At 39.7% G+C, this 27258-nt stretch overlaps 1 protein-coding gene across 1 annotated transcript in view; it reads left to right on the forward strand.

Annotated features, from left to right (window-relative positions):
* Positions 1 to 791: 791 nt before the first annotated feature.
* The window catches only part of LOC116506146 (stimulated by retinoic acid gene 6 protein-like), a 35140-nt gene continuing 8673 nt past the window's right edge, over positions 792 to 27258 (forward strand). Inside the window, 9 exon segments of the mRNA XM_032213801.1 lie at positions 792 to 811; positions 949 to 1024; positions 1903 to 2003; positions 2922 to 3052; positions 10338 to 10458; positions 20353 to 20398; positions 21944 to 22069; positions 25628 to 25698; positions 26701 to 26812. Of these exon segments, the coding sequence (XP_032069692.1) occupies positions 792 to 811; positions 949 to 1024; positions 1903 to 2003; positions 2922 to 3052; positions 10338 to 10458; positions 20353 to 20398; positions 21944 to 22069; positions 25628 to 25698; positions 26701 to 26812 (804 nt within the window).

The raw sequence follows: 27258 nt of genomic DNA on the forward strand, positions 1-27258 counted from the left end.
GTCTATTTTGTGGATCCACCAGTTTCCCCAAACCTCCTGAACTTGATGTTTCTAGTAGATTTTACTACATTTAAACCCAAACATTTGGCAATAAATAATTAGGTCATGATACTGCTTGTAGTCAGTTTGTGAAATTTTGTTGTTGCGACTGATCAAATTGTCAAATGTTTCATCTTTTTTACTTTACTACAAATGCAACATTTGCAGTTCTTTGTTACATGTTGAAATTTTGCCTTGAAGCAAACCTTTTTCTTGTGCCGCTAAAATAAAGCCTTTAGTTTCTTTCTTTAGCATTTTTCATCTGGATTTATAGCTTAGCTATGAAATGTGATGTTTAAATATGTTTCCAACCATAGCGTTTGGAGATCATGATTTATGGCTTAGTGTTGCATGTGACCTTTCAATAAACCACAGTAAAAATAAATCCAAAACTTGGCACAATATGAGAAACCAATTACTTTTCTTTTCTTTAGCTCTTTCCAATGGCATTGTCACATTTCAGTTTCTTGTGGTTTGAAGAAAAAATCATATGAAAATTATAGTGGAACCCTCTTCCCCCCCCTTTTTTTTTGCATTTTGTTTGTGGGCTGTTTAGGAACTAAACTGGTACTTTATTCTGTTTGGATATGTTCATCTTTTCAGATCTTCTGAGTATGCACTGGTTGTGGTCTTTTGGGGAATTTGGCCTTTGACACAAACTGTTTCAGTTCTTGAATTAAAGGAACTTGCATGCCCTTTTGTTCAGTGGCTGAATATTTCCTATACTTTTGTTCTATAATGTTATCGTTACTATGTATCCACTTCATGAACTGTAAATAAAGTAAAAATTATATTAAAATAAAATGTAAATTAAAATCTGGGGTTGCTTGTATATGAATAGCAGTTTATGTTTTAAAAATGAAACATACAAATAAAAATCTTGTATTTTTCATCATCTGTCTTTAACAGGAATAGCCAAATAAATGAGACTTGTAAAAGTTCAATTCAATCGGGCGTTTTTCTACATTATTCGCTGATTCCATCAGTAAGTAGACCAATAATCTGATAATCATTGACTACTTGGACTCTCCTGATTGATGAGTGCACCCTAAGATTCATTGGAGGAAGCCAATTTAGATGCATTTTCAAAGCTGGCAGCCTCTGGATGTGTAATCCACATGCAATTCCCATTATTCTCAGCAAAAAAGATCTGGCTGCAGATGAGAGGAGCTGTATTTTAATGAATGTCTATGTCTATTTATTTATTTGTATCCCACCTTTATTATTTTTATAAAAAACTCAAAATGGCCAACATATCCAATTCCCCCCCTCCTATTTTCCTCACAATGACAACCCTGTAAGGTGGGTTAGGCTGAGAAAGGGGAACTGGCCCTTTGCCAACCAGCTGGCTTTCATGGCTAAGGTAGGACTTGAACTCATGTCTTTTACATTTTAGCCTGGTGCCTTAACCACTTGATCTAACTGGCTCTCACATATGTAAGTACTGGATTGAAGATGGCTGCCTTTGGGATAAGGCAAAACTTGCATTTATCTACATGCTTCACTGGCCCAAGAACATGCTTACAAAAGCGCATATGGATGCTTGTGTTTACAAATGTGAAAAGCAGAGCTCTCCCACCCTACAGCAGGTGCAAGGGAAAAATGATAATTGATTTATCAAAGCCCTTAATTCTCTATCTATCCAAGGCACTAGGCAAGATAATACTTATTCTACTGGGTGGATCTGGAAGGAGATTTGCAGGATGACTACTTGCTCAGAATTCTGACCTAGTTTTGATTTACATTGGTTGGTGAAACATATAATCTCTGAATTGTTGGGTACCTTAATACTTTTTATATTGAAGATTTATTGATGCCTTCATTGTGGTTCATGATATACACTTTTTTTCCCTGTTCCTGCAGGTTGTCATCATTTTGATCCTGGCCTGTCTTGAAAAGAGAACAAAAAGATTTTGGTTTGATGACAAATGTCCCAAATGTCCAAGACACTGTGGGTTACTGATGTGAGTTGGACAATACTTGCTGGTCATTCCCAAGTAGCAGTTCTTTGGGGACTTGTAGCCTTTTGGAGGCAGAAACTGCAGCTGCCTAAGTATCCTTTAGGTCCTTGACATAAAAAAGAAAATGATTCAGCCAAATATCTCTTGCATATTTATATTTCGTGATGAAAAACAGTGTTAATTGTTCCAAAGCAGGCAATTTATTTATTTAGCATGGCATCGAAAGCAGGTAAAGAAAAAACACTTTCTAAGGCAATTGTGACCTCTAGTCTGACTCATCAATCCTAGTCAGATGGGAAGCCATCACTGGAACTGTAATCCAGCACATTTGAAGGACCATAGTACACATTGCTTGCACCCATTTACAGCACAAACAAGTGACAGAGACACTTTTTTCCTGCAGTGTCCCTGGATTGTTGCTTCATCCGATGTAAGATGAACTCCACTTTTTTGTTGCTGTACAAATTTTTAAACACAGTTTTCTTCCACATACCGATGCCATTCAACAAGAGCTTCAAGTTCCATAGAAACTGTTAAGCTTTGACTTCCTTTAACCTGGAGGGAAGGCAATAACTGGAGACAGAAACAATGGAGCTAAAATAAAGGTATAACAATTCAGTGTCCTTCGGACTCTCTGAGCTTGTTTATTTTCTTGCAGATATTTCATTACCCAAACTAGGTAACATCTTCAGTACCACTAGCCATGATGATGCTACCTAGTTTGGATAATGAAACATCTGCAAGAAAACAACCAAGGTCAGAGAGCACCTTCATTTCAACTCTGAGCTACAAATATTCAGCTATATTGGGATTAATAGTATCATGCCAGTGTAATTCTCTGCTAGTTCAAGATTGACTGGAAATTATTATACCTCTATAGTTTGGAAAGGATCTCAATGTCTTTTTTTCTTTATTTTACAGCCCAATGGACTCTGATGGCTCAATCAACAACCGATGGTCTTTGGGATTTGCATTTGGTGCTACTGCTGATAAAGTCATGTTTCTATTTCAGAAAGAGTACTTTCCAGAGGGACTTCCTGGATGGGCTAGAGGTAAAATTCATGATTAACAAGTGATAAGAGAGCATTAGAGAAACTCTGTCTCTTTGTATTCTCCCATTTTTTCTGTTTAGCTATTTTTCAGTCTAAGATTATCTTGCAGATAATTACGTAGTTTATTCAGGAGTATAGTGAGGGCTAGACTTTAGACCAGACATGATCTTCAAGTGGACAGATTATGAAGACAGTGGCAAATAGCTTCAGTTCAGCATTAGAGATATAATAAGAATAGGCAAAGCCTTCCCAGTATAAATACATAGCCATTTAAAATCCTCCTCCTTGAAACATTAAATATGTTTCAAGGAGATGCATTCTTATTTGTGACTGAAGATAAGGTCCGAACATCTCCAACATATCAAGCCATAGCTGTAAGCAAATAATATATAATTGGAGTGGCTTATGGGGTTCATGATAGGGAAATGCCAAAAATAGTGGGAAGAGTACATTACTTCTCCTTCTTAACTTTCCTTCTTTAAATTCCTCCTCCTAAAATAATGTTTCTTCTTTGCTGACTTTCAGGTTTAAAGCCTAATAGGCAATAATGATAGTAAAAGTAGAAAAAGACTTGTCAATTAAATATGTTTCATGGTGACTATATGGTTATGTTCATTGATTATGTCCTCTCGAATCATTTTTGACTCCCAAGTGATCACATACAGTAGATAGATCTTTTCTATGATGATCTGTCCCTAACTTGGTCTCTCAGGTCTCCCAACTGTGCACTCATCACCATTACGATCCTCTTTGCTACTGGTTGTCCTCTTATTCTCTTTCCTTCTATCTTTTCCAGCTTCTCTAAGAAGCTAGGTCTTTGCATAATGTGTCTGAAGTAGGATAATTTGAGCCTGGTCATTTGCACCTTGAATGTGAACTCGACATTTATTTGCTTGCTGATCTTTTTGCTGGCTTTCTTGTCTGTCTATGGTATTTGGTATTTTGGTATTTATTAGTATTTATAGGCTGTCCTTTTCCCTGAGGGGACTCAGGGTGGCTTACATAAAATGGGGAAGGGAAGGTACAGACAATAGACACAAAACAGTACATAAAAGTAAAAATAGTAAACAACATTCATTCATTATTCGGGTGGGGACAGATTATCTTTATCCCCAGGCCTGACGGGCTAGCCAGGTCTTAAGGGCTGTGCGGAAGGTCTGGACGGTGGTGAGGGTACGAATCTCCACGGGGAGATCGTTCCAAAGGGTCGGAGCTACTACTGAAAAGGCTCTCCTCCGTGTGGTTGCCAGTCGACACTGACTGGCAGATGGTACTCGAAGGAGGCCTAATCTATGCGATCTAATTGGTCGCAGGGAGGTAATTGGCAGGAGGCGGTCTCTCAAGTACGCAGATCCACTACCATGGAGGGCTTTATGAGTGACAAGTAGCACCTTGAAGCGCACCCGGAGATGAACAGGTAGCCAGCGCAGCTCGCGGAGGATAGGTGTTATGTGGGCGAACCGAGGTGCACCCACAATCACTCACGCGGCCGCGTTCTGGACTAGCTGAAGTCGCCAGATGCTCTTCAAGGGCAGCCCCATGTAGAGCACATTGCAGTATTCCAGCCTAGAGGTCACAAGGGCCCGAGTGACTGTTGTGAGGGCCTCCCGATTCAGGTAGGGTCGCAACTGGCGTACCAGGCGAACCTGGGCAAATGCCCCCCTGGTCACAGCCGTCAGATGGTGGTCGAAAGTCAGCTGTGAATCCAGGAGGACTCCCAAGTTGCGAACCCTCTCTGAGGGGTATAAAATTTGACCCCCCAGCCTGAGCGATGGAACACTGATCGAATTATTGGGAGGGAAACACAACAGCCACTCGGTCTTCTCCGGGTTGAGTACAAGCTTGTTAGCCCTCATCCAGTCCATAACGGCCTCAAGACCCCGGCTCATCACGTCCACCGCTTCATTGAGTTGGCACGGGGCGGACAGATACAACTGAGTATCGTCCGCATATTGATGGTATTTTATCCCGTGCCTCCGAATGATCTCACCCAGCGGTTTCATGTAGATGTTAAATAGTAGGGGGGATAAGACCGAACCCTGCGGCACCCCATATGTTAGGGGCCTAGGGGTCGATCTCTGCCCCCCCACTAACACCGACTGCGACCTGTCCGAGAGGTAGGAGGAGAACCACTGCAAAACAGTGCCTCCCACCCCCACCTCCCGCAGTCGTCGCAGAAGGATACCATGGTCGATGGTATCGAAAGCCGCCGAGAGGTCGAGGAGAACCAGGATGGAGGCATGGCCTCGGTCTCTGGCTCTCCAGAGATCATCGGTCAATGCGACCAAAGCGGTTTCTGTGCTTTAACCGGGTCTGAAGCCCGACTGGAAGGGGTCGAGATAACTTGCTTCCTCCAAGGACCGTTGGAGCTGGAAGGCCACCACCTTCTCGACAACCTTCCCTACAAAAGGGAGGTTGGAGACTGGTCGATAGTTGCTAAGAACAGCTGGATCCAGCTATGGTGTTCTAAGGAATTCTCTAATAGTCCACATATATTAGAACCCTATAAAAATGATCAAGGAGATTTGCAGAAGGCACAGGAAGTAAGATATAATTGTAGTCTCCTTTGCCTATGCACTAGCACTTTAAGGTACGTTTGGAGCAGAGAATTGCCCTCACACATAATGCTAATGTTTTTAACCATGTTTTCCTGAAGAAGTTTATTCAGCTAGTTCACCTATAATGTTAAGCTCTGCATCACATCAAGCCATAGATAAGCCATATTATGGTTTGGTGTATTATATGAATCTAAATGCTACTTGTCCATTGCATATGTTTATGAGTCTCAACTCCTTGTGCCAATATAATACCTTCCCATGTAACCAGATCACTATCAATAAAGTTTAGATGATCACTCCTTAGGGGGCTTGTAAGTTTATTAGGAACCCCCCACCCCCGGGTCCCAAAAGATTATGCAGGTTTTCAAGTGCTACAGAACTCTGCGTTGTTGTTGTTGTTAGTTGCGAAGTCGTGTGCAACCCATCATTGGGCAAGGTTCCTCCAGGCCTTCCTGTCCTCTACCATCCTCGGGAGTCCATTTAAGCTCATGCCTACTACTTCGGTGACTCCATCCAGCCACCTCATTCTCTGTCATCTCCTTCTTCTTTTGCCCTCTATTTTTCCCAGCATTAGGCTCTTCTCCAGTGAGTCCTTCCTTCTCATCTTCATCTGCCTTCTAAAGAGGAGTCAAAGTTGATCTCCTCTAGGACTGGAGGTTTGATCGCCTTGCAGTCCAAGGGATTCACAGGAGTCTTCTCCAGAACCATAGTTCAAAGGCCTCAGTTCTTTGGCGCTCAGCCTTTTTTATGGTCCAACTTTCACAGTCATGCATTGCAACTGGGAAAACCATAGCCTTGACTATACGAACTTTTGTTGGCAGGGTGATGTCTCTGCTTTTTAGTATGCTGTCTAGATTTGCCATAGCTTTCCTCCCCAGGAGCAAATGTCTTTTAATTTCTTGGCTGCAGTCCCCATTTGCAGTGATCTTGGAGTCCAGGAAAATAAAATTTTTCACTACCACCATTTCTTCCTCATCTATTTGCCAGGAACTGAGAGGGCCAGATGCCATGATCTTAGTTTTCTTAATGTTGAGTTTCAAGCCAACTTTTGCACTCTCCTTCTTCACTCATATCAAGAGGCTCTTTAGTTCCTCTTCGCTTTCTGCCATTAGAGTGGTATCATCTGTATATCTGACATTGTTGATATTTCTCCCAGCAATCTTAATTGCAACTTTTGATTCAATTAGCCCTACCTTTCTCATTATGTGCTCTGCACATAAGTTAAATAGGCAGGGTGACAGTATACAGCCTTTCTGGACTCCTTTCCCAATTTTGAACCAATCAATGGTTCCATGTCCAGTTCTCACTGTTGCTTCTTGATCCGCATATAGGTTTCTCAGGAGATAAATAAGATAGTCTGTTACTCCCATCTCTTTAAGAACTTGCCACAATTTGTTGTGATCCACATAATCAAAGACTTTAGCATAGTCAATGAAGCAGAAGTAGATGTTTTTCTGGAACTCCCTAGCTTTCTTCATGATCCAGAGAGAGAGAGAGAAATAGAAAGAGAGAGAAATACAGTAGAGAGGGAGAGAGAGAGTTAGTAGGTAGGTAGATAGATAGATAGATAGAGGGAGAGAGAGAGAGAGAGAGAGAGAGGGAGGGAGAGAGAGAGGAATACAGTAGGTAGGTAGGGAGAGAGTAGGTAGGTAGATGTTTCCAGGTGTATTTATCCATGTGCTGGAGAAGGAAATTGCTAACAGTCTCCAAAGTGAAGCATGGGAGGAGTCACAACTGGGTATTAACACTGGTTGCCCCGTGCCTGCTGCCGCTGTCAGCTGGAGGAGGAGGGCTACCTTTGGAGGCAAAGAACGAAGCATGTAGAACGCCCTTCTGTCACCGCGCTGTTGTCGCGGCGGTAGGGTCGTTTTTTTCTTAGCGCTTCGGACGCCGTGGATTTGCCTCCGCACTTATGTTGGTGCGGATAAGGGCATCACGGTTTTGTGGTGGAACCGGCTCTGCAACACTTCAAGGCAACAGTGTCCGACGAACATGACTTCTGGTCCTGACGGACAATGTGGCAGCCAAGGCCCACGTGAACAAGCAGGGGGGCACGTGTTCCAAGGCTCTCCAAGGCCTACGAGGCACGAGGACTCCAGGTTCCAAAGGGCATCACCGCGCACTCCACCAGAAGTGCTGCCACCTCAGCGGCCTGGGCCACCCAGGCCCCCATCGAGGAGATCTGCAGAGCTGCCGCCTGGTCCTTTCCCTTCATCAGGCACTACCAGCTGGATGCATACGCCTCCATGGAGGAGGCCTTCAGGAGGAGGGTTCTTCAGGGAGTCCTGGACTCTCGGGGGAGCTCAGGCCCAGTGATTCCCTCCCAAGGACATCTAGCTTTGGTATGTCCCAGTTGTGACTCCTCCCATGCCTCACTTCGGAGATTGTCAGTTGGTCTTACCTGAACTGCATGTCTCGAAGGTGGCGTGGGAGTAATCACTTCCCACCTGTTAGGGCACCCCGCACTAGAGGCCTGAGCTAGTTCAGTTTTGATCAGTCAGGGACCGAGCAGAAGGATGTGTGTGTGTGTTTCTCTGTCCCTTCCTTCCCATCGGTTAATCTGGGAAAGTCAGGAGGAGGAGTGGAGGTGTGGCCTCAAGATTTACCTCAGTCTCCGGGCAAAAGGGCTCTGTTAATACCCAGTTGTGAGTACTCCCACGCCACCTTCAAGATATGCAGTTCAGGTAAGAACAACTGAAAATCTGCAGCACCTAACTTTGTTTCTGCTGGCACAACATTTGATCAATGTAATTCTCATCAATCAGTTTTCCAAAAGGAAAAAAAAAGTTTTTGCTCTTTGCAAATCTCCCCAAAACGCCTGTTTTTTGCAGAAACAGGCCTGTTTCTTTTTTAAAAAGGCATGAATAGCCGGGGAGGAGGGGGCTTGCAGAGTGCTCCTTCAAAACAAGCAAAAAATGGCCCATTTTCCACAAAAACAGGCCTGTTTTTTGTCAAAAAAATTGCATGCCTACCCTTATGGAGGCTTATAGAGTGCTGCTGGGGGCTGGAGGGGGGAGATGGCCCATTTTTTGCTCATTTCTGCCCTCCCCAGCCCCCAGGAGCTCTCTGAAAGCCTCCGTAAGGGGATGCACAGCCATTTTGGTGAAGGGGGCAGGGCTTCGGGAGGCAAAAAATGCTGTATTCGATGTATAAGATGCACCCAGATTTTCAGCCTCTTTTTTGAGGAAAAATGTGTGTCTTATTGAAGAGACAGCGCCCGCAAGGATTGCGGGGGTCCCTTCAACCAGCGGTCCACTTTGCGATCCAATTCCTTAGACGGTTCCCCAATAAGACACAAAGGCTACTGTCTGGGCAAAGTGGCAAATTCTCTGTTCCTTCAGAGTGCCTTTTATTAGAAGAAAGCTAATTACATCGTCATCAGAAGGGAATGTATCAAAGGACATATATAATCAACAAATGGCACAAATAAACTAACAAAAGAGTTCACAGTATTCTACAAATCACATCCTGGCAAAAGGGAGGGCAGGAAGGGGAACAAAAGATTTACAGCTGAATGGCATTGAAAAGGAGATAGAGAGTTGTAAATCACAGCAGGGAGTAACAGGTTTTTGTTACATGAGGCTTGCAAAGTAAATTAGGTCAGAAAGATGTCTTTGGTGCGATGTTTCTCATTCCTGTGATAACAGATAAACACCCGGAATGAATCTTATCTGAAATTCCTTCAGGACTGTTTCTTTGATATGGCTATGGCAAATTTCCACTAGGATTCTTAATTCAGATAGCTTTTATTCTATCCTTTGATCCTAGCTAATTTACCTAGCCTGTTATGGACAGCCCTGGCTCCTACATCTTATACTCCAAAAAATATGGTAGTTTATACCTGCAACACTAAAATTATTTGTACCTTAAAGCTCATATCCAGTTGAAACCATATAACTAAGATAGCCATTTTAGATAGCCTGTGATGCAGATTTCTATGTCATATTTTTCAAGTTGTTGACTGTGCCAGACATGATACTCATTGAAAAAAGCGGGAATTACTGGAGAACATTATCTGGTTAAAAACATTTACTTATCATTTAAGGTTGTTCTTTGTTAAGTGGATCTGGTCTGATTAATAGTCAGCTTCAGTTCAAAATGGAAATATCACTCTGTCAAAAATGGAATGGTGATGATTGCTCTAGAGAAGTTCTCTTGAGGCTGAGATTAGAGAATGCGAAGTAAAGGTGATGGATATTAGCTACAGAACGCCAAATGCTACAGATCTCCTCCCCCTAGAGAAGTTTACACAAATCATCAACCTGTATACTTAAGACCAGCCCAATTTATATCTCCATAAGAACTTTATGACTATAACTTAACACTCTCCTCATACTGCTCATGATGAGATTTAGGAATATTCCTTAAGTGGCTTATTCTTCAGGCACTGGAGCCTTGAAACCACAGTGTATGATTTTTATGTTATCAGTGTTACAAAAATGTCTACTTTTACCTCATAAGCCCATTAACAAAATTCTCCTAGCGCACTGAGATTTCTTTTATTTGAAATATTTATTTTCTGACAAAAATACATAAGTTTCTCTAAATGATGCAAAAATGATTTTGTAGTCTATAACATTCAGCAACGTTTAAAGAGCTAATACTGTTGTTAACTCCATTGCCTTGTTGTTTCATATTGGTTGGTCAGTGCCTGTTATAAAAAAGTTTCTCAGTTATTCACTGTTCAACAATAGAATAAAGATATATTTATGTCTTTTCTTCTGCAGTATTTTGGATCCTCCTCATGGCTCTTGAAGTGGGCATCTCGTCATACCCTTTATTTGTCTGTCTTTTAACAAAATATAAAGTTGTAGGAACAGTCTTGGGATTTCTTTACACAGCAGCTTGGTAAGCAGAATTTTAATAAGACTCATGAATGAGAGTGAGTGGGGATCAATTCTTGATATACTTTACTTTATTGTCATTGTACGCATATACACAATATACACATACAACAAAATTCACATAACATCCAGAGACCAAGCCCAACACACATAATAATCTCCAAACACCCCCCCCCCCAAATTATCTGCCTCTAAACCACCCAAGCATCCACACAACAGACCAAGTAGTGCTGTCCAATAGCTCACTGATGGTGGCCCTTGAGTTCATTGTTGAGTGCAATTATAGCTGTGGGATAAAAGCTATTCAAAAGACATTTGTTAATTAATAGTTTTAATTGTTCTGTATCTTCTGCCAGAAGGCAACAGTCTAAAAAGAAAAATTACAATAAAGTGATACTATTTTTTCATACTAAAAATATTATCTAGAATTTCATACTAAAATATTATCTAGAAATAATAGATAATTTTCAGGCGAGTAGAACTGTGAACATTCTTCCAGATCATAACTTCCAGAAATAATCCCAATAAACTGTGAAGCAGAGATATTAAAGCATAGGTTAGCTTTTTAAAAAATTCAATAACTAAATTTCTAAATTTTACAAATTAGAGGGGGAAGGAAACCTTGAAATAAACAATTCTGAATCTCAGAATTTGATGTGAGCTTCAGAGTTGTTCTCAGTTTATAGTCGTTACAGATCTAAATATGCATAAGCTTTTTTTTATCTCAGCAAAATAACTGGAATAGATGGAACAACTATGCTGCTTTCTTGTTTGCTACAAAGGTAAAATCCTTAATGATTTATTTTAGAGACTTCCAGATCTACATTTTACTTTCCCTGCCCTGAAACCTGAGAATCACAGTGCCCCATTTTGGAGAATCAGCAAAGGGCAAACAGCTTTCAAGTTATGAACTAAACATTCATGGTGGGGGATGATGTAAGATAACCCTTTAAAGAGTCTAAGTTTTCTGATAGTCACACCTACCATTTTCTTTCCCTTTGCTCTTGAAGATAAGGAATCACCACATATTTAATCAACTTAAATTTGAGAAGCAAAGTCATCAGCACTTAATTTTTACAATAGTTACAATATGTACTTAACAAGAAGACAGGAAAAGGTATGGGGAATAAAAGCACTGGGCTAGAAAAAAGGAACCCATAAGTTCTAGTCTTCCTTAGGCATGGAGCCATTAGGGTAATTTTGGGCAAGTGACAATAGTTCAGTGCTACAGCATTATAGTAAATCACTTCCGAAAATATTGCTAAGAAAAGTTCATGGAATTGTCCACATAGTTGCCAGAAGGGAGGGAGAGAGATGGAGTGTGTGTGTGTACGGAAGGAAGGAAGGAAGGAAGGAAGGGAAGAAGGAAGGGAAGGGAGGGAGGGAGGGAAGGAAGGAAGGAAGGAAGGGAAGAAGGAAGGGAAGGGAGGGAGGGAAGGAAGGAAAGAAGGGAAGAAGGAAGGGAAGGAAGGAAGGAAGGAAGGAAGGAAGGAAGGAAGGAAGGAAGGAAGGAAAGAAGGAAGGAAGGAAGGAATAGATCCTCTAGATGTGGTCAAGTGAATAGCTTGCTGCTACGGTACTTAGAAGTCCTGCTATTAAATAGAATGAAGGCAATTGGGGCATTGTGGGTAACAAAGCCAATAGTTGAATGACATCTTAAATACAATTCATAAAATATATGGGCTAGTCCTATATGGTTAGGTTCTCCTCAAACTCATTTTCTTCTGGCTTGGCTGTGATATAGATCTGTGGTGTTTTTTTTCCTATTTATGGAACTCTTTATCTTCCCCCATGTCCTGCAGTCGGAATTTAGAACTCTGTAGTCAATTTCTCAATCTTTGAGTCTTTTGTTTGAATTTTCCTGCATATGTATTGTAAGGTCCTCGACTTGCGACTGGCCTTAAGTAATCGATTTACGACAGGCCGCAAGTCTTTGACCTATGACTGACAGCTCAGCAACCAAATCGCGCCTATTGGCTAAGACGCGCCAGGCTGGAAGCAGGCTTTTATTCTTGTTCTATTGGCTGCTGTGCTTTACAGTTCTTGTATAAATAGCTGTCAAGCAGAGCAGGGTGCTGAATTGTTTTGTAGTTACCTTGATCATTGTTCCGTTGCAATAAATGCTGTTCCTTTTACCTCAGCTAGTCTGTTGCCTTTCTGTCTGTCCAGACTTCTATATGTATTCTAAGCACTTTCCAATCTCTGGGTTCAAGCAAGTCTTTATTATTACTCTGTTTTTGATACACAAGCATGTAGTCACACTTTCTACATCTTCAACTATGGTTGCAGCTATTAGAAGACCTGACTGTAAAATTATGCTACCATATCACTATCACAATATTCAAGTATGCAGGAAGAATGACATCTTGGTAATCAAGACACTTAGTAGCTACCTGCCTAGTACTTCATTTGTTTTGCAAAAGGGTCAGAGAAGTACACATAGCACATATTGAAATGTGTGTGTGTGTGTGTGAGAGAGAGAGAGGGAGGGAGGGAGGGGAGAGAGAATTTTGCACATTACTAAGAGTTATTAAAGCAAGGAGTCATACACTCCTGATTTGGACTCCCATGTTATTTATCTAGAGAGACTACCAGTTGGCTCATAGTATCCCTGATGTCAGAGGACTTTAACAGTTGGGATGAGTAGTGAAAATGGTGTTGTGTGGAAGTGCCCCAAATCTATGTTTATAGGTGCAAATCTGCATGGCATGAATTTACACATTCTCCTCCGAGGTGGGTTCCGGCTGCCGCTACTGCTGGTTTGCTCAGCGATGGGCTGCGGGAATGCGTGCTATGCGCACATGTGCAGTACTATAAAAATTGCTTCTGCGCATGTGCAGAAGCAAAAAAAAAGATGGTGCTGCTATAGGTGCCGCCGATAGAACCAGTTCGGGGGCGTGGCAGGCCGAGTAGGCAGTACCTACTACCTACTCAGCCAAACTGGTCTGAACCGGTAGGAACCCACCTCTGATTCTCCTATGTTTATAACAAATATATACTGCCAATAAGAAAATCAAGATAGTTGCAGTGATCATATCCAAAGCATATTAATTATAACACAAATATCCAGATATTAGTAAATGATTTAGCAAATTGAATGGAATGTTTTAAGGAAAATGTTTTCTTTTTTTTCTTTTTTTTAGTTTTCACATAATATTTTTTATTTCCATTTCATTCTATACAATCACATGTTTACTGTGCATAACCGGAACATGTAACATTGAGTAATAAACACAGCCTTCACTTATATAGAAAATGCCCCCTACAATACAAACCCAATATACCACCTTGGCCCACCATACACCCTCTTTCAACCCCCTCCAACTTTCATTCTTCCTTCTTACATACCCCTCTACTACCTACTTCCCCTCCCCCTCTATCACTCCCTCTCTTCATCCATTCCCTCCCTTCCTTCTCCTCCTCCTCTCTCTCACCCTCTCCACCCTCCTTCTTCTTTCGCTCAACTCCTCCCTTCGGTTTACTTCTATTACCTTCCAATATATTCAGCTTGTTCTATTTTAACACTAACATTAAAAAGCCACAGTATACAAGGGCAATCATGTACTTTAGAATTTAACACATATTATATTTCCCCCCTCCCCCCTCCCCCCAGAACCCCACCTCCCTTCCCTCCCCCCAACTTCCCAGAGCTCATACACGGTATAACTTTTTAACAATCACAGTCTAAAATGTCTCTACATTGAGCTCAGCTTCTTACTGTTACCCAAATTTTAAACAATTAAGTTATTACTGATGTTAAGCATAAGCTATCTGGAGTTTCTTAGTCCCATATTTACTTTGTGTATAATCAATCCATTTTTTCCAGTCTCGTTTATATCTCTTGTTTGAATGTTCTTTGAGATATGCTGAAATTTTTGCCATTTCGGCTAAGTTTATAACTTTCAGAGTCCATTCTTGAATTGTAGGCAAGTCTTTCTTCTTCCAGTATTGCGCCACCAAGAGTCTTGCTGCCGTTATTAAGTACAGAACCAAATTAATCTCTGCTGCTGTAAAGTCAGTATATATACCTAGTAAAAACAGCTGAGGGGTGAATTTTATCCTTCTTTTGAAGATATTTTGCAAGATCCACCATATTTTTATCCAAAATGCCTTAACATTATGACATGTCCACCATATATGAAAATATGTAGCATCAAGAGAACCACATCTCCAGCATTTAGGCTGAACATTCGGATACATAGAGGCAAGCTTTTTGGGATCTAAATGCCATCTATAAAACATCTTGTAAAAATTTTCTCTCAGATTTTGTGCTTGTGTAAATTTTACATTTCTTACCCAAATTCTTTCCCATGTGTCCAGCATTATTGGTTCCTCAATATTCTGAGCCCATTTTATCATACAGTCTTTAATCAATTCCGTTTCTGAATCCATCTGTATTAATACATTATATATCCTCTTTATGTGCATTAAGCTTTGATCTCTTATTTGTTTAAACAAATTATCCTCAGCTTTTACAAAGCCAGTTTTTTGATCTATTTTCCACCTAGCCTGTAATTGGCCATACTGAAACCACGTTTGAACTACCTTCTCTTTTTTAAGTACCTCTAAAGTTTTTAATTGCAACACCCCTCTTTCAGTGATAAGGAGTTGTCTATATGTGGTTCTATCGTGTTTTTGTTCTATATTCATATTTTCAATTGCGTGTCTAGGAATTGCCCACATGGGCAATTTGTCACTTAGTTTGTGTTGATATTTTTTCCAGACCCGCAATAAAGCATTTCTTAAAATATGATTTTTAAAATTCTTATCCAATTTTTTGTTAAATAACAAGTAAGCATGCCAACCATATACCAAATCATGTCCCTCAATATTCAATATTCTGTCATTGGTTAAATGGATCCAATCACTAATTGCAGATAAGGCCACTGCATCATAATATAATTTTAAGTTAGGTAATTTCAATCCTCCTCTTTCATGTACATCTTGCATTATTTTCATCTTTACCCTCGGCTTCTTTCCTGCCCATACAAATTTGTTGATACCCTTCTGCCATTCTAAAAGATTCACATCTCTTTTGAGTATTGGTAACATTTGAAAAAGAAATAAAAATTTTGGTAAAATATTCATTTTCACTGCCGTTATCCTACCCAGCAAAGATAAATGCAGTTTCTCCCACCTTTTCATCTCCGTCTGTATACTATGCCAAAGTGGTTCATAATTATGCTTATATAATTTCCCATTTGAAATTAAAATATTAACTCCAAGATATTTAACTTTTTTAACTACCTCACATCCTAACATCGTTCCCAGTTCTTCCTTCTGTTTGGTATTCATATTTATAGCTAATATTTTGGTTTTTCCTAAATTAATTTTAAATCCAGAGACTTGACCATATTGATTAATCGTATTCATTAAGACCTTACTGGATTCCTGCGGTTGTTTCAAAATTATAACCAAGTCATTAGCAAAAGCGCGGACTCTGTATTCTTGCTGTCTGATCTTGATCCCTTTTAGAGCATCCAAGCCCCGTATCTTATTCAACAATACTTCCAAAGTTATAATAAACAATAGGGGGGACAAAGGACAGCCCTGTCTTGTACCTTTTTCTATTTGAAAGGAGTCTGTTAAACTTCCATTGACTATGATTTGGGCTTTTTGCTGCTGATATATTGCACCAACTGACTGTAAAAAGCCATCTCCTATCTGCATTTTTTGCAATATCTTCAACAAGAATTGCCAATTGACTCGATCAAAGGCTTTCTCAGCATCCAAAAATATGAATGCGGCAGGGATTTGATTGTTCTTTCCCAAGTATTCTAAAGCATTAATAATTAACCTAACATTGCTCTTCATCTGTCTGCCCTGTATAAAACCTGTTTGGTCGGTGTGTATCAGTTGTTGGATAACCACCATTAACCTATTTGCTAATATTTTAGTAAAAATTTTGTAATCTACATTAAGTAATGAAATACGTCTATAATTTTTCGGCTGAGTAAGATCTTGATCTTCTTTGGGTATCAACGATATGAACGCTGTCTTCCATGAAGGGGGCACTTTCCCTTCCGATTGAATTTTATTAAATAATTCTCTAAGAGGTTCTACCATTTCTAACTGTAAGTTTTTATAATAAACAGCCGTTAAGCCATCTGTACCTGGTGCTTTCCCTAGCTTTAGTTGTTTGATTACCTGCAGGATTTCCCCAGAGGTTATTGGTAGGTTCAACTTTTGCCTGTGTTCTTCTCTAACTAGGGGGATTTTCTCTTTATCTAAGTATTTATCTATGTCTAAACCCCTAATTTTGTCCCCTTTGTACAGTTCTGTATAAAATTCCCGAAATGCCTTTTGGATCTCTTCCTGTTGAAACACCTCCTTCCCTCTGTAACACAATTTGGATACATTTCGAGTTTTCCTTTTTTTCCTGATCTGATAAGCCAACCACCTGCCGGGTTTATTTGCATTGCAGAAAGTATTATGTTTAGCATATAATAAACTGGTGGCTACCTGGTCAGAAATCAGCATATCAAATTGAGATTTTAATATGGAAATTGCTTTCTTAGTTTTTGTATCACCTGGGTTCAGTGTTAATTCCAGCTCTTTCCCTTTAATTTCCTCTTCCAATTCTTTACGTTTTTGCCCTTGTTTATGCCTATGTATTTTGTTTATGTTTATCAATACTCCTCTCATATACGCTTTGCTTGCATCCCATACATAATCCATAGGTGTACCCTTATTCATGTTAAAAACAAAGTATTCAGATAACAATTTTTTACAATCATTGACATACTTTTCATATCTGAATAAATTTTCATTCAGCCTCCAAGACCTTCTTGCCTGAACTACCCTTCCCAGCTCCATCCAAACTGGGTTATGATCTGAAAGGACTCTCGCCGTAATCTTTGTCTTCTTCACCCTAGAAAGTAAATCATTAGTAATTAATATAAAATCAATCCTTGAAAAAGATTGATGTCTGTCTGAAAAGAAGGTAAAGTCATATTCTTCTGCATGCCTTTCACGCCAAACATCTCGCAGTTCGAAGTCGTCCATCATGTCAAAAAAGGATTTGGGTAACTTAGCTCGGAATTTAGTATTCGGGCGAGATGCCTTCTTATCTCTTTTGGTGTCAATCATGCCATTCCAGTCACCCAATAGTATACACGACTTAAAGTCCCACTGTACTAATTTAGCATGGAGATTTCTATAAAATCCATCTTGTTGTTGATTAGGAGCATAAATTCCCAAAAGCAATGTCTTTTTCCCTTCTAAGATTAAATCTAATGCGATATATCTTCCAAAGGGATCTGCTTCAATTAGCTCGGCTTTAATGTCTTTTCTTAAGTATACTACTATGCCATTTTTCTTTTCCATAGCAGAGGTCACAAAATGTTGACCAAATTTGGGGTTGATCAAATATTTTTGATCAGTTGATTTGATATGAGTTTCTTGCAAACAAATTATGTCGTTCTTAAACTGTTTGAGATAATGAAATATTTTCTTTCTCTTCTGTGGAGAGTTCAGTCCATTAACATTCCATGTCAAAATCTTAGTTGTCATTTTTGGTTCCCTGAAGCTTTTTTAGAGCCTCCCGCATGGCCTGTCTCACCTTTGGTCTGGCTCCTCCCACAGCTTCTGAGCTTGTTGCTGTAGCTCCTTGATCAATGGCCAGTGATTGTTGAGATTGTTGCGTTGTAGCTTGTTTTTCTGTTTGTCTGGTGGTCGTACGGTTAGGTCTTTGTTCCTTAACCCCTTGCACTTCCGGGAGGGAGAGATGATACGTTTTGTCTGGTAGTTGTGTAGTTTGCTGTTTCTCTTGTCCTGCTCGTGGTTTTTCTCCATATCCCGATGGTTCAGGGTGTCCCACCTTCAGAATCTTATGATAGAAATCTCGAGCTTTCCATACAGAGTTGAGACGATATCTTTGCTTGTCAAATGTAACTATAATACCAAACGGAGCATCCCATCTATACTGTATCTGACGCTTTCTGAGCTCTTCCACCAAAAAAGCATAATCTCTTCTGGCTCTTAGCATTTGAGGTGGTATCTCTTTCAAAACCATCAAATCCTGTCCGCCAATTTGAAGCTTGGTATTATAGGACTCTTGTAATATCGTATTTCTGGATTCTCTTGTAACAAAATATATTACCACGTCTTGAGAGAGTTGCTTTTGTTTTGCCGCCCAAGAATTAACAGAAAAATTTTGTCAATCTGCCAATCAAAATTGGATCCCGGTCTTCCCACCAGACAGTCAAAGGCCTCAGAAAACATCTGCTTTAAGTCCTCCTGTTTCTCTTCACACAGCCCCCTAACTCTTAATGCAAGTTCCATCTGCTTATACTGTATCATAATAATTTGTTTTTCAGCATTTTCAACTTTTTGTTCCACCTCTTCAGTTTTAGATGTCAAATTAGTTTTGGCTTCATTGAGAATCTCTAAGTTGTCTTCCATTCCAGAAACATATTCTGTGAGTACATCTACAATTCCCATCATATCATCATTCATTTTGGTAATCTTAGTATCAAATTTGTCATATAAGACTTTTATCTCATTGCTTATCTCCTTCCTTATTTCATCTCTGAACTCTCTGAGAGCTTCCAAATTCTGATCCCTTGATTCTCTGAACATTTCCAGCAAGAATTCTTTCGTTAGTACATCTCCACTAGGGGGCATAGAGGGTGAGGGCTGCGACTTTGTGCCAGGTATGGGAGACGTAGATCTCGGAATTAATTTCGCAGGGTTCATTTTTGATGCCATTATATCTTTGCCTTAATCACTTAATCAGATTTTGCTAAACCACTATGCCGTTTGGAGAAAAAGGAAAAAATCCTCCCTTTTTGCAGAAAGTTTTACGGAGGATTTCAAAAGGCTTGCATTACACCAAAACAGTTCAGCAAAACGAAACAAAAAGACAGAGAAAAACCCTGTTTGGAATGTCTCTGTGTCAACAAAGAGTCTTTGAGGGCTTTTAATTAGATAAGAGAGAATCTTCAAAGGAGTGAAGCTAATTAGATCATGGAAGGCTGCCAAGGAGTTAGAAATATACCATCATTGCAAATACGAAAGCTGGAAAATCGCCATCTTGAAAACAATTACACAAAAGAAACTTTATAACACTGAAGCTTGAGTTTTTCCTTAAAAAAAGCAAATAAAGTTCTCAAATATGAGCTCCGCTTGTGTTAATTTCATATAAAATAGTTTCAGAGCTTGTCCTAAGAGGGGGTTCTTTGGCCTTGTGCCGTGAATACAGCAGAGAAATCTGGCCGGAGGATGACTCAGCTTTGGTATCTCTCCCCCCCCCGTTTGCAGCAGAAAAAAAAAAGCTGCAAGCTTCAAGGAAAGTTCTTACCGGCTGGGCCCCTCTCTGCAATCTTCTTGTGTGAAGGTTGAGATATCTAAAGGATGTTTAATTAGATAACGGACCAGAAATCTGGGAGTGGCTCAATTAAGCCGCTGCCGACGGCCAAGTCCCTCCCCGGAAGTCCAAGGAAAATGTTTTCTGAGAACATGGGAAAATCAATGCAATAAACTATTAGCTCTTTCAGCATCTCCCTATTTTCTAAATTGCTGTAAAGATAGCAAGATCTAATGGGGGTGGGGATTAAGAGATGAAAGTTATATTGGAAGCATCTGCTAAGGAAGTCTTTAATGCAAGAACTTTACTATTGCCAATGAAGATCTGCATTCATGAAAGAATATCCTTTTCCAAACAGAACACTTCAATTGTATTAGAAGTTAATTCCTGAAATTTTCCAGTCAGATTTCACCAATAATATAAAAATTAAAGAAACGGTGGGAAAGTGATGAATGATTCTGATGTTAGATCTGATTTGAATTCAGTTCGTCAGAAATTTGGCTTAACAAGTAGTATAAATATGTATGTATGTAAGTATTCTATAGCTTCTACTGCCAATTTAGGAAACTAATAACTCCATATATTTTACAGGACAGTTGTTATGATCTTAGACATCATAGAGTGCCCTGAGTATGATGTAAGTATATATTTTTGACAATTATTACTGTTTTAGTATGGTGAAATTCCTTTTTTACTACCGGTTCTGTGGGTGTAGCTTGGTGGACGTGGCAGGGGAAGGATACTGCAAAATCCCCATTACCTCCCCACTCCCGGGGGAAGGATTTTGCAACATTCTCATTCCCACCGCACAACAGGTGAAGGATATTGTAAAAAAGTGATATTTGCTGGTTCTCCGGTCTATGCAAAATTTACATTCTCCAGAACCTGTCAGAACCTGCTGAACTTCACCCCTAAATTGCAGATTCACTTGAGGTGTACAGTGCATTAATCTAATGAAAGTTTAACTAGTCTGGTTAGCTGCTGGAAGAAAATTCCATGTGAGTTTTGAGCACCATGCACAAAAAATGTAAGTTAAGGTTACCCCTATAGAAAATCTATTGTGCTTTCTGTGCATGAGGAGCAAGTGACCAAACAAAAAGTACATGGATTCAGTATACTTAGAGAGGCAATAACATTGACAAAGTGGTAGAAAGTCATGAAATCTATCCCTGCAGGTGAGTTTTTGACAGGATTCAGCAAGTGAATGAGATCATAAATTCTGACTGAATTCCTGATACCAAACAACCATTAGTCAAATCCTCAGTGGCTAATAGTGAAGAACTTTTGATCTACATGAGTTGGATTACAACTTCCAACATCTATGTACCAGTAGTATGTCTTCTCTTACGTTGGCTGAAAGAAATGGGAGTTTTTAATCTAACCCTGGATTCAAGATTTGACAAAGCTGCTCCATATCCTTCCAGCATGTAAACCATAGCTGAGTTTACATAAAGACAGATCATTGGTCCATCTGCTTCCTATTATCTATGCTGACTGGCAGGATCTTTCCCATTAGACTATAACCATGATGGTGAACCTATGGCACGCATGCCAGAGGTGGCACATAGACCCCTCTCTGTGGGCACATGTACCATCGCCAGCTGGTCTTCTGGTTTCCAGCACACACATGCATGCCGGCCAGCTTGTCTTCACAGGCACCTGAGCACCAAAAAATGCCCCCCCAAACGGCCTGAAAATGGCCCCCAAACAGCCTGAAAAATGTCCTATTTCTTGGCCATTTTCTGGGCCAAAAACTGCCTGAAAATGGCCTGAAAACAGCCCCAAAAGTGCCAAAAAACAGGCATGTGCTCTGACCAGTTGGTCTTCGGGTTTCCGGTGCTCTGGCACACACAAAGACCAGCTGGCCAGCACTCATGCATGTGCCAGAAACCCAAAGACCACTGGTCAGCTTGTGCACCGGTCAGCTGGTCTGTGCATGCACACCCATTCCGGTTTGGGCACTTGATGCCAAAAAGATTCGCCATCACTGGTCTATAAGATTAGAATAAACTAGGCCTTTGTCACTTAATTGCGTCCTAAAGACCCAAGATTTCTGATATGAACTCATGATAAGCTTCAGCATTCACAATTAATTTACTGCATAAATTAAGTCAAATTTATACAGGGAAGGAAGAAGAGTGGATCATCTGCAACAGTTGATAATTCTGCTTTCCATGTATAGGCTGTGGGAAAACACCCTGGCATAATTGTGATGTGGCCATCCGTGCTGTTCCTGTTCCTTCTGCTAGGATGTTTTATTTTTAATTTTGTGAAAGCAGTGAGAAATTCATTTGTAAAGGAGCAAAATGTGAGTATTTACGTCAGCACTGATATCCTCTCTTTTAATAACTTCATTTAGTTTATTTGATTGTACTCCAATGAGATAAAAGTTCTTTAAACTTTGGTATTCAAACAATTGAATACCAAAGACAAAACTTGAAAAAGAATTGCAAAATAAGCAGAATATTAAATATTAAATCACTGATTTAAGAAATAAGAACATGTCTGGCAACCATATGCCTTTCCTACACACTATTTTAACCATTTAAAAGCAGTTAAAAATGTTGTTTCTACAACACTTTGAAAATGGAGATTATGCTACATCTGCCACATGTTTGGCTATTGGCTAGTTTCATTGTTTTTAATAAATGTTATTATGGCTTTATTTAGGCTTTATTAACTGTCTAGAGGAGTAGTGGTTAATTACCTGTTGTAAAGTTACCAATTTAACTAAAGTTAAAGTAATAAAAATTTCTCCTGCCTAAAATCAGTATTTTAAGGATAAAAATGGTCAAATTTGGTCAACAACTTCCACATTTTTGAAGATTTAATAGCTGACTTTCATAATCAGGTATCATCATGTCTTCTAAGATTTGACCATACTCCCCAATTCTTGACAGTTTCCCCAGCCTTATAGATCAGTGTTTCTCATGCTGACTGGAAAATTCTGGGAGTTGAAGTTCACATCAGAGATGGTATTCAGCAAGTTCTGACCAGTTCTGGAGAACTGGCAGCGGAAATTTTGAAAACCGGTAAATGCCACCTCTGACTGGCCCCGCTCCCATCTATTCTCTTCTTCCCAAGTCCCAGCTGATCAGGGGAAAATGGGGATTTTGCAGTAATCTTCCCCTGGGGTCGGGTGGGAATGGAGATTTTACAGTATCCTTCCCCTGCCATGCCCACCAAGCCATGCCTGCCAAACCATGCCACACCCACCAAGCCACGCCCACAGAACCAGCAGTAAAAAAAATTGAATCCCACACTGGTTCACATATCTTAATGTTGCCAAGCTTGGGAAACACTGCTGCAGACAATATAACCTACCCTAAGGAAAATTGGTGAGTCCATCTTGATTATATCTGATGGTTTTAAGATTTGCAAACCAATAAACCATTGTTTATTATAAAATGTGAATCATAAAAATGACCCTGAAATTAATAAGCCTTTTAATATATCAAACAGCCAATTTGGCCTAGTGATTAAAGTGCCAGGCTAGAAACTAAGAGACTGTGAGTTCATGATTTGCTTTAGGCATGAAAGCTGGCTGGGGGTCTCTGAGCCAGTCACTTTATCTCAGCCCACCCTGCTCACAATGTTGTAGGGAAAATAGGATGAGGAAGGAGTATTAGGCATGTTCACCACCTTAAGTTTTCATAAAAATAATAAAGGCAGGATATAAATAAATAAAAATAAAACTTTTCAATATTATAAGCTATTAATAGATAATCATATAGCAAGTAAGTATCAACATTAATCTCAGCGGAATAATTGGAGCATGGTGGCTCAAATGGTTGGGACACTGGGCATGTTAGCAAGCCTGCATTTAAGACTTGAGTGCTGCTGTGGGCAGGGCTGAGCGTTGTCCTTCACTCCAGCTCCTACTGGGGTCATGAAAAGAGTCGTGAACTGGGTGTCCCCAGGACAGTGGTGATGTCACTGGCTAATCCTTTCAACCCAGAAGTGCCTTTTGCACATGAGTGCAAAAGTTGAATAGTTTAAAAGAAAACATTGAAGTGCTTACGATTAAGTCTTGAAAGAATGTGTTTCAGTAACAAGTAGGTGCAAAGTTTTGCCATCGTGTGGTTGAAATATAAAATAATCTCAATCTTATAATCAATCATTACATTGATTATCTCTAAACAATAATAGCTCTATGCTTTTCTATCCTATGCTTACATTGCAAACATCATTGTAAGTATGCAAATGATAGGAATAAAGAAATATCTAGAATAATCAAGGGAATAATGCTTGTGTTAACCCATATTTTATATTTATATATTTATATAGTTATATTTTATAACAAGCATCAATAATAGCCTTGCGGCTAACTTAATCTATATCAAGCATGGGAAATAAGGAGTCCAGACAGTTAAATGAATTTATAAGCTTATTACAAGCTCAAGCTCTCTATAAGAATCTGAACTATTAACAAACCAAATTGGTGGTAGTAATCTGGCTGACCTCCTCCGCTCCTGCCTTTTCTCTGCCCTATGTATTCTTGGATCAGGTGCACCAGGCAGTTCCTCTTCCTCATCAATGATTGGCTCCAGCTGCATGTTTTCTCCACCAGAAGCCCCTGAGCTGTCCTGCTGAAAATGTGTTTGTGTCAAACCTCTCTCAGATGGCTGCTTGGAACCATTTACCAGCTCCCCTCTGGACATGCCTTTAACTGCTGACATCTGAAGAGCTAACTAGGGAAGCATCTGGGGAAGTCATTGCTTATAAGAGTCAATGGAGTTTAGGGTGAGGTAGACTTAAATCTCTCGTGGATATGAAGGGATTCAAGACCAATGATGCATTTGATGCTTCTTCCCTTGGGCACAGCCTGGTCATCTCCTACAATAAGTACACATTTTGCACTCAACAGTGTTCCCTGTTCATCTAATTGTAATAATCTTTTCCTGTGAAATTAATCCTTTTCTTTTGAGAGACCTTTTATCTAATTCTCCAGGCAACAAAGATTAATTAATTCCAGCTACTCTGAAATTGTTCCAGAACACTGGTCTTAATGTTGAGGCTGTATGCTGAAAAAAACTATCTTGAGGTACACCAGACTTAGTTTTCAAGGATTCGTCTTGGTGCACCCTGAAGTGCTGCCAATGCCCTTCTTAGGTTAGAAATTGAGATGCCCAAAATTGAAGTTAGGTTAATGTCAAATTACTGCTTAAAACTCCAGTTCTTCTCCTTCAGGTTACTACCATTAATAATGGCTGATGACCGCCACCTAAGCGGGAACAATCTCGTCAAACAAACACTGAGAACAATAGGGTTACCATCAAAATACATTGCATTGTTGAGACACCAACATGCCAAACATACAGTACATTCCTACAGAAACTGCAAATAGTCCTCACTTAACAACAATGCCCTAAGCAGATGGGCATAACAGATCGTAGCAAACACTGTGAAGCAGCAGAAAAGATGAGACACCAGTTATTGCAAGGGCTTCCACAGTTATAATCCAGTATTATCCATTCCATTGTTTTTATTAGGTGATATAATCACATCTAGAAACTTGTGGGTTCTTAAAAAGATCTCCACTCATTCTGTCCTTGATTTCCATTGCTGCCATCTTGGCTTTTGTTTTAAGGTCTACTTCCACGACACTTTCCTAAAGTCTCAGTTAAAAGCATAAGAAGTGTGTTAAATCCCTTGATATGCTCTGAATAACAATTCAACTAGGCACATTGCATTATTTGCAGTGGTCTAACCATGCAAATCTTTGTCCATTATATGCAGTAGCAGAAATATGGAATAATATTATGTGTCTAATTTGGGGGGGGGTCCCTTAAAATAAACACACATATATGCACATATGCTAGGTTTGTAATTCCTGATTTGTAAAGACACTTTATTTACAATATAGGAAAAAGATTCTTTTGTAGAAGAATACCAGTTGCAGTATGTTCAGCGGTTGCTGAAAAAGCCTGTGCTTGGGTGAGGAGACATTTTTTCTTTGATATATTCTGACAATTCTTTTTTCTTTTTTTCAGTACTAGGCTAATAGGCTTTTTTTGGTATTAGGCTAATACTAATATGAGCAAAATCCTAATATGAGCTCACATTCCATAAAATGATAAGTAAAGCATCTGGAATCTCATGAATCCCTAATGGTTAACCATGGCTTAAAGTTTGATTGAGTACAGCCATCAGATGCATGTATGCATGTGGGAATATGGACTGTACTGCTGAAAAGCTTACCCTAGAATAAACATGTTAACCTTTGAACCCTCAGGAGCCTCAGTAAAACCCATAATATCTTGCTGACAAAGTGTCATGTTTTGATGCTTTGATTCTTGGTGACATTCTGATGAAGAGAGAAATATTTTGACAATACTGTTTATAGGTAGTCCTCAATTAATGACAGCAATTGGGACTGGAATCATCACTGAGTCATGTTGTAAAACATGATATCATGTGATTGCATTGCTTAGCAACAACAATCCAGCACTCCTCGTTGCCAGCATTAAATTAGGTTATTAAGTGAGTCCCAAGTGGACCAAAATTAGACCAGCAGCAAATAACTGGTGTTGCTTTTGGTGGGATAGTGACTATGTAGGAGTGGCCTGTGAAGGGGACAATGTGAGTTACTTACCAGATCAACCTATAACCTTCCTACCAGCTTCCTCATTGACTTTGCTTGTGGGAAGCTGGCAGGAAAGTTCACAAATGGAGATAACTGTGCAAAAGTAGTTGGCCCGGGGGGGGGGGGGAGAGCATTGATTACCCATATCCTATTCATTGTTTTTGTTCTCATTCATAAATCCCCATCATCTACAATCCAGCCACATAGATGGATAAAGGCCCTCACAATAAGGGTTCTGTTCATAGAAGTAAGCAAAGTAATGACAAGAGTTTCAAATTTAGAGAAAGAAAAGGACATGCAAAGCAGCTGATTTTTTTTGTTACTTAAAACCCCTATATTTTATCTACCAACAGGAATCCCCAGAAAAACTGGTTTCAGAGAAAATTATATCAATGGGACCCCTACTTTAAATTCCCTGGCAGAATAATCAGCACAATTGTTGTTATGTTCCTATGTCTTTACATGGTAAGGCAGGGTCACGTGTGATGCTTTTTACAAGGAAGTCACTGCTGCTTTTCGTCCAATCAAATCACCTTTGAACTGAAAGCATTCTGGGGATCAGCTGTTATTTGTAGTCTAAAGAACAGGCATTGATTATTGAAGCTAAGCTGTAATGCATGCTACGTTTTGCACACTGAGCAAAATTCTAATATTTAATTTATCCCAAGTTATTGTTAATGTAGGCATATGAGAATATTACACTTTATTCTCTCCTCTTGTTCTTTTCAAGTGAAGCTATATGTTTATTCATGTGAATTGTACCTATTTTGACTCAAGGGTTTAACTGATTCTGGGAAAATACAATGGGACCTGCAACAAAAGCTGATGACAGGGCCCCCAACACCTTCATGTGCTCTTTGAAACATATATTTGAGACACACTCATGTGCAATTTAATTCCCTCTCACCAAT

This window comes from Thamnophis elegans, chromosome 3 (assembly GCF_009769535.1).
Source record: "Thamnophis elegans isolate rThaEle1 chromosome 3, rThaEle1.pri, whole genome shotgun sequence".
NCBI classification, from domain to species: domain Eukaryota; kingdom Metazoa; phylum Chordata; class Lepidosauria; order Squamata; family Colubridae; genus Thamnophis; species Thamnophis elegans.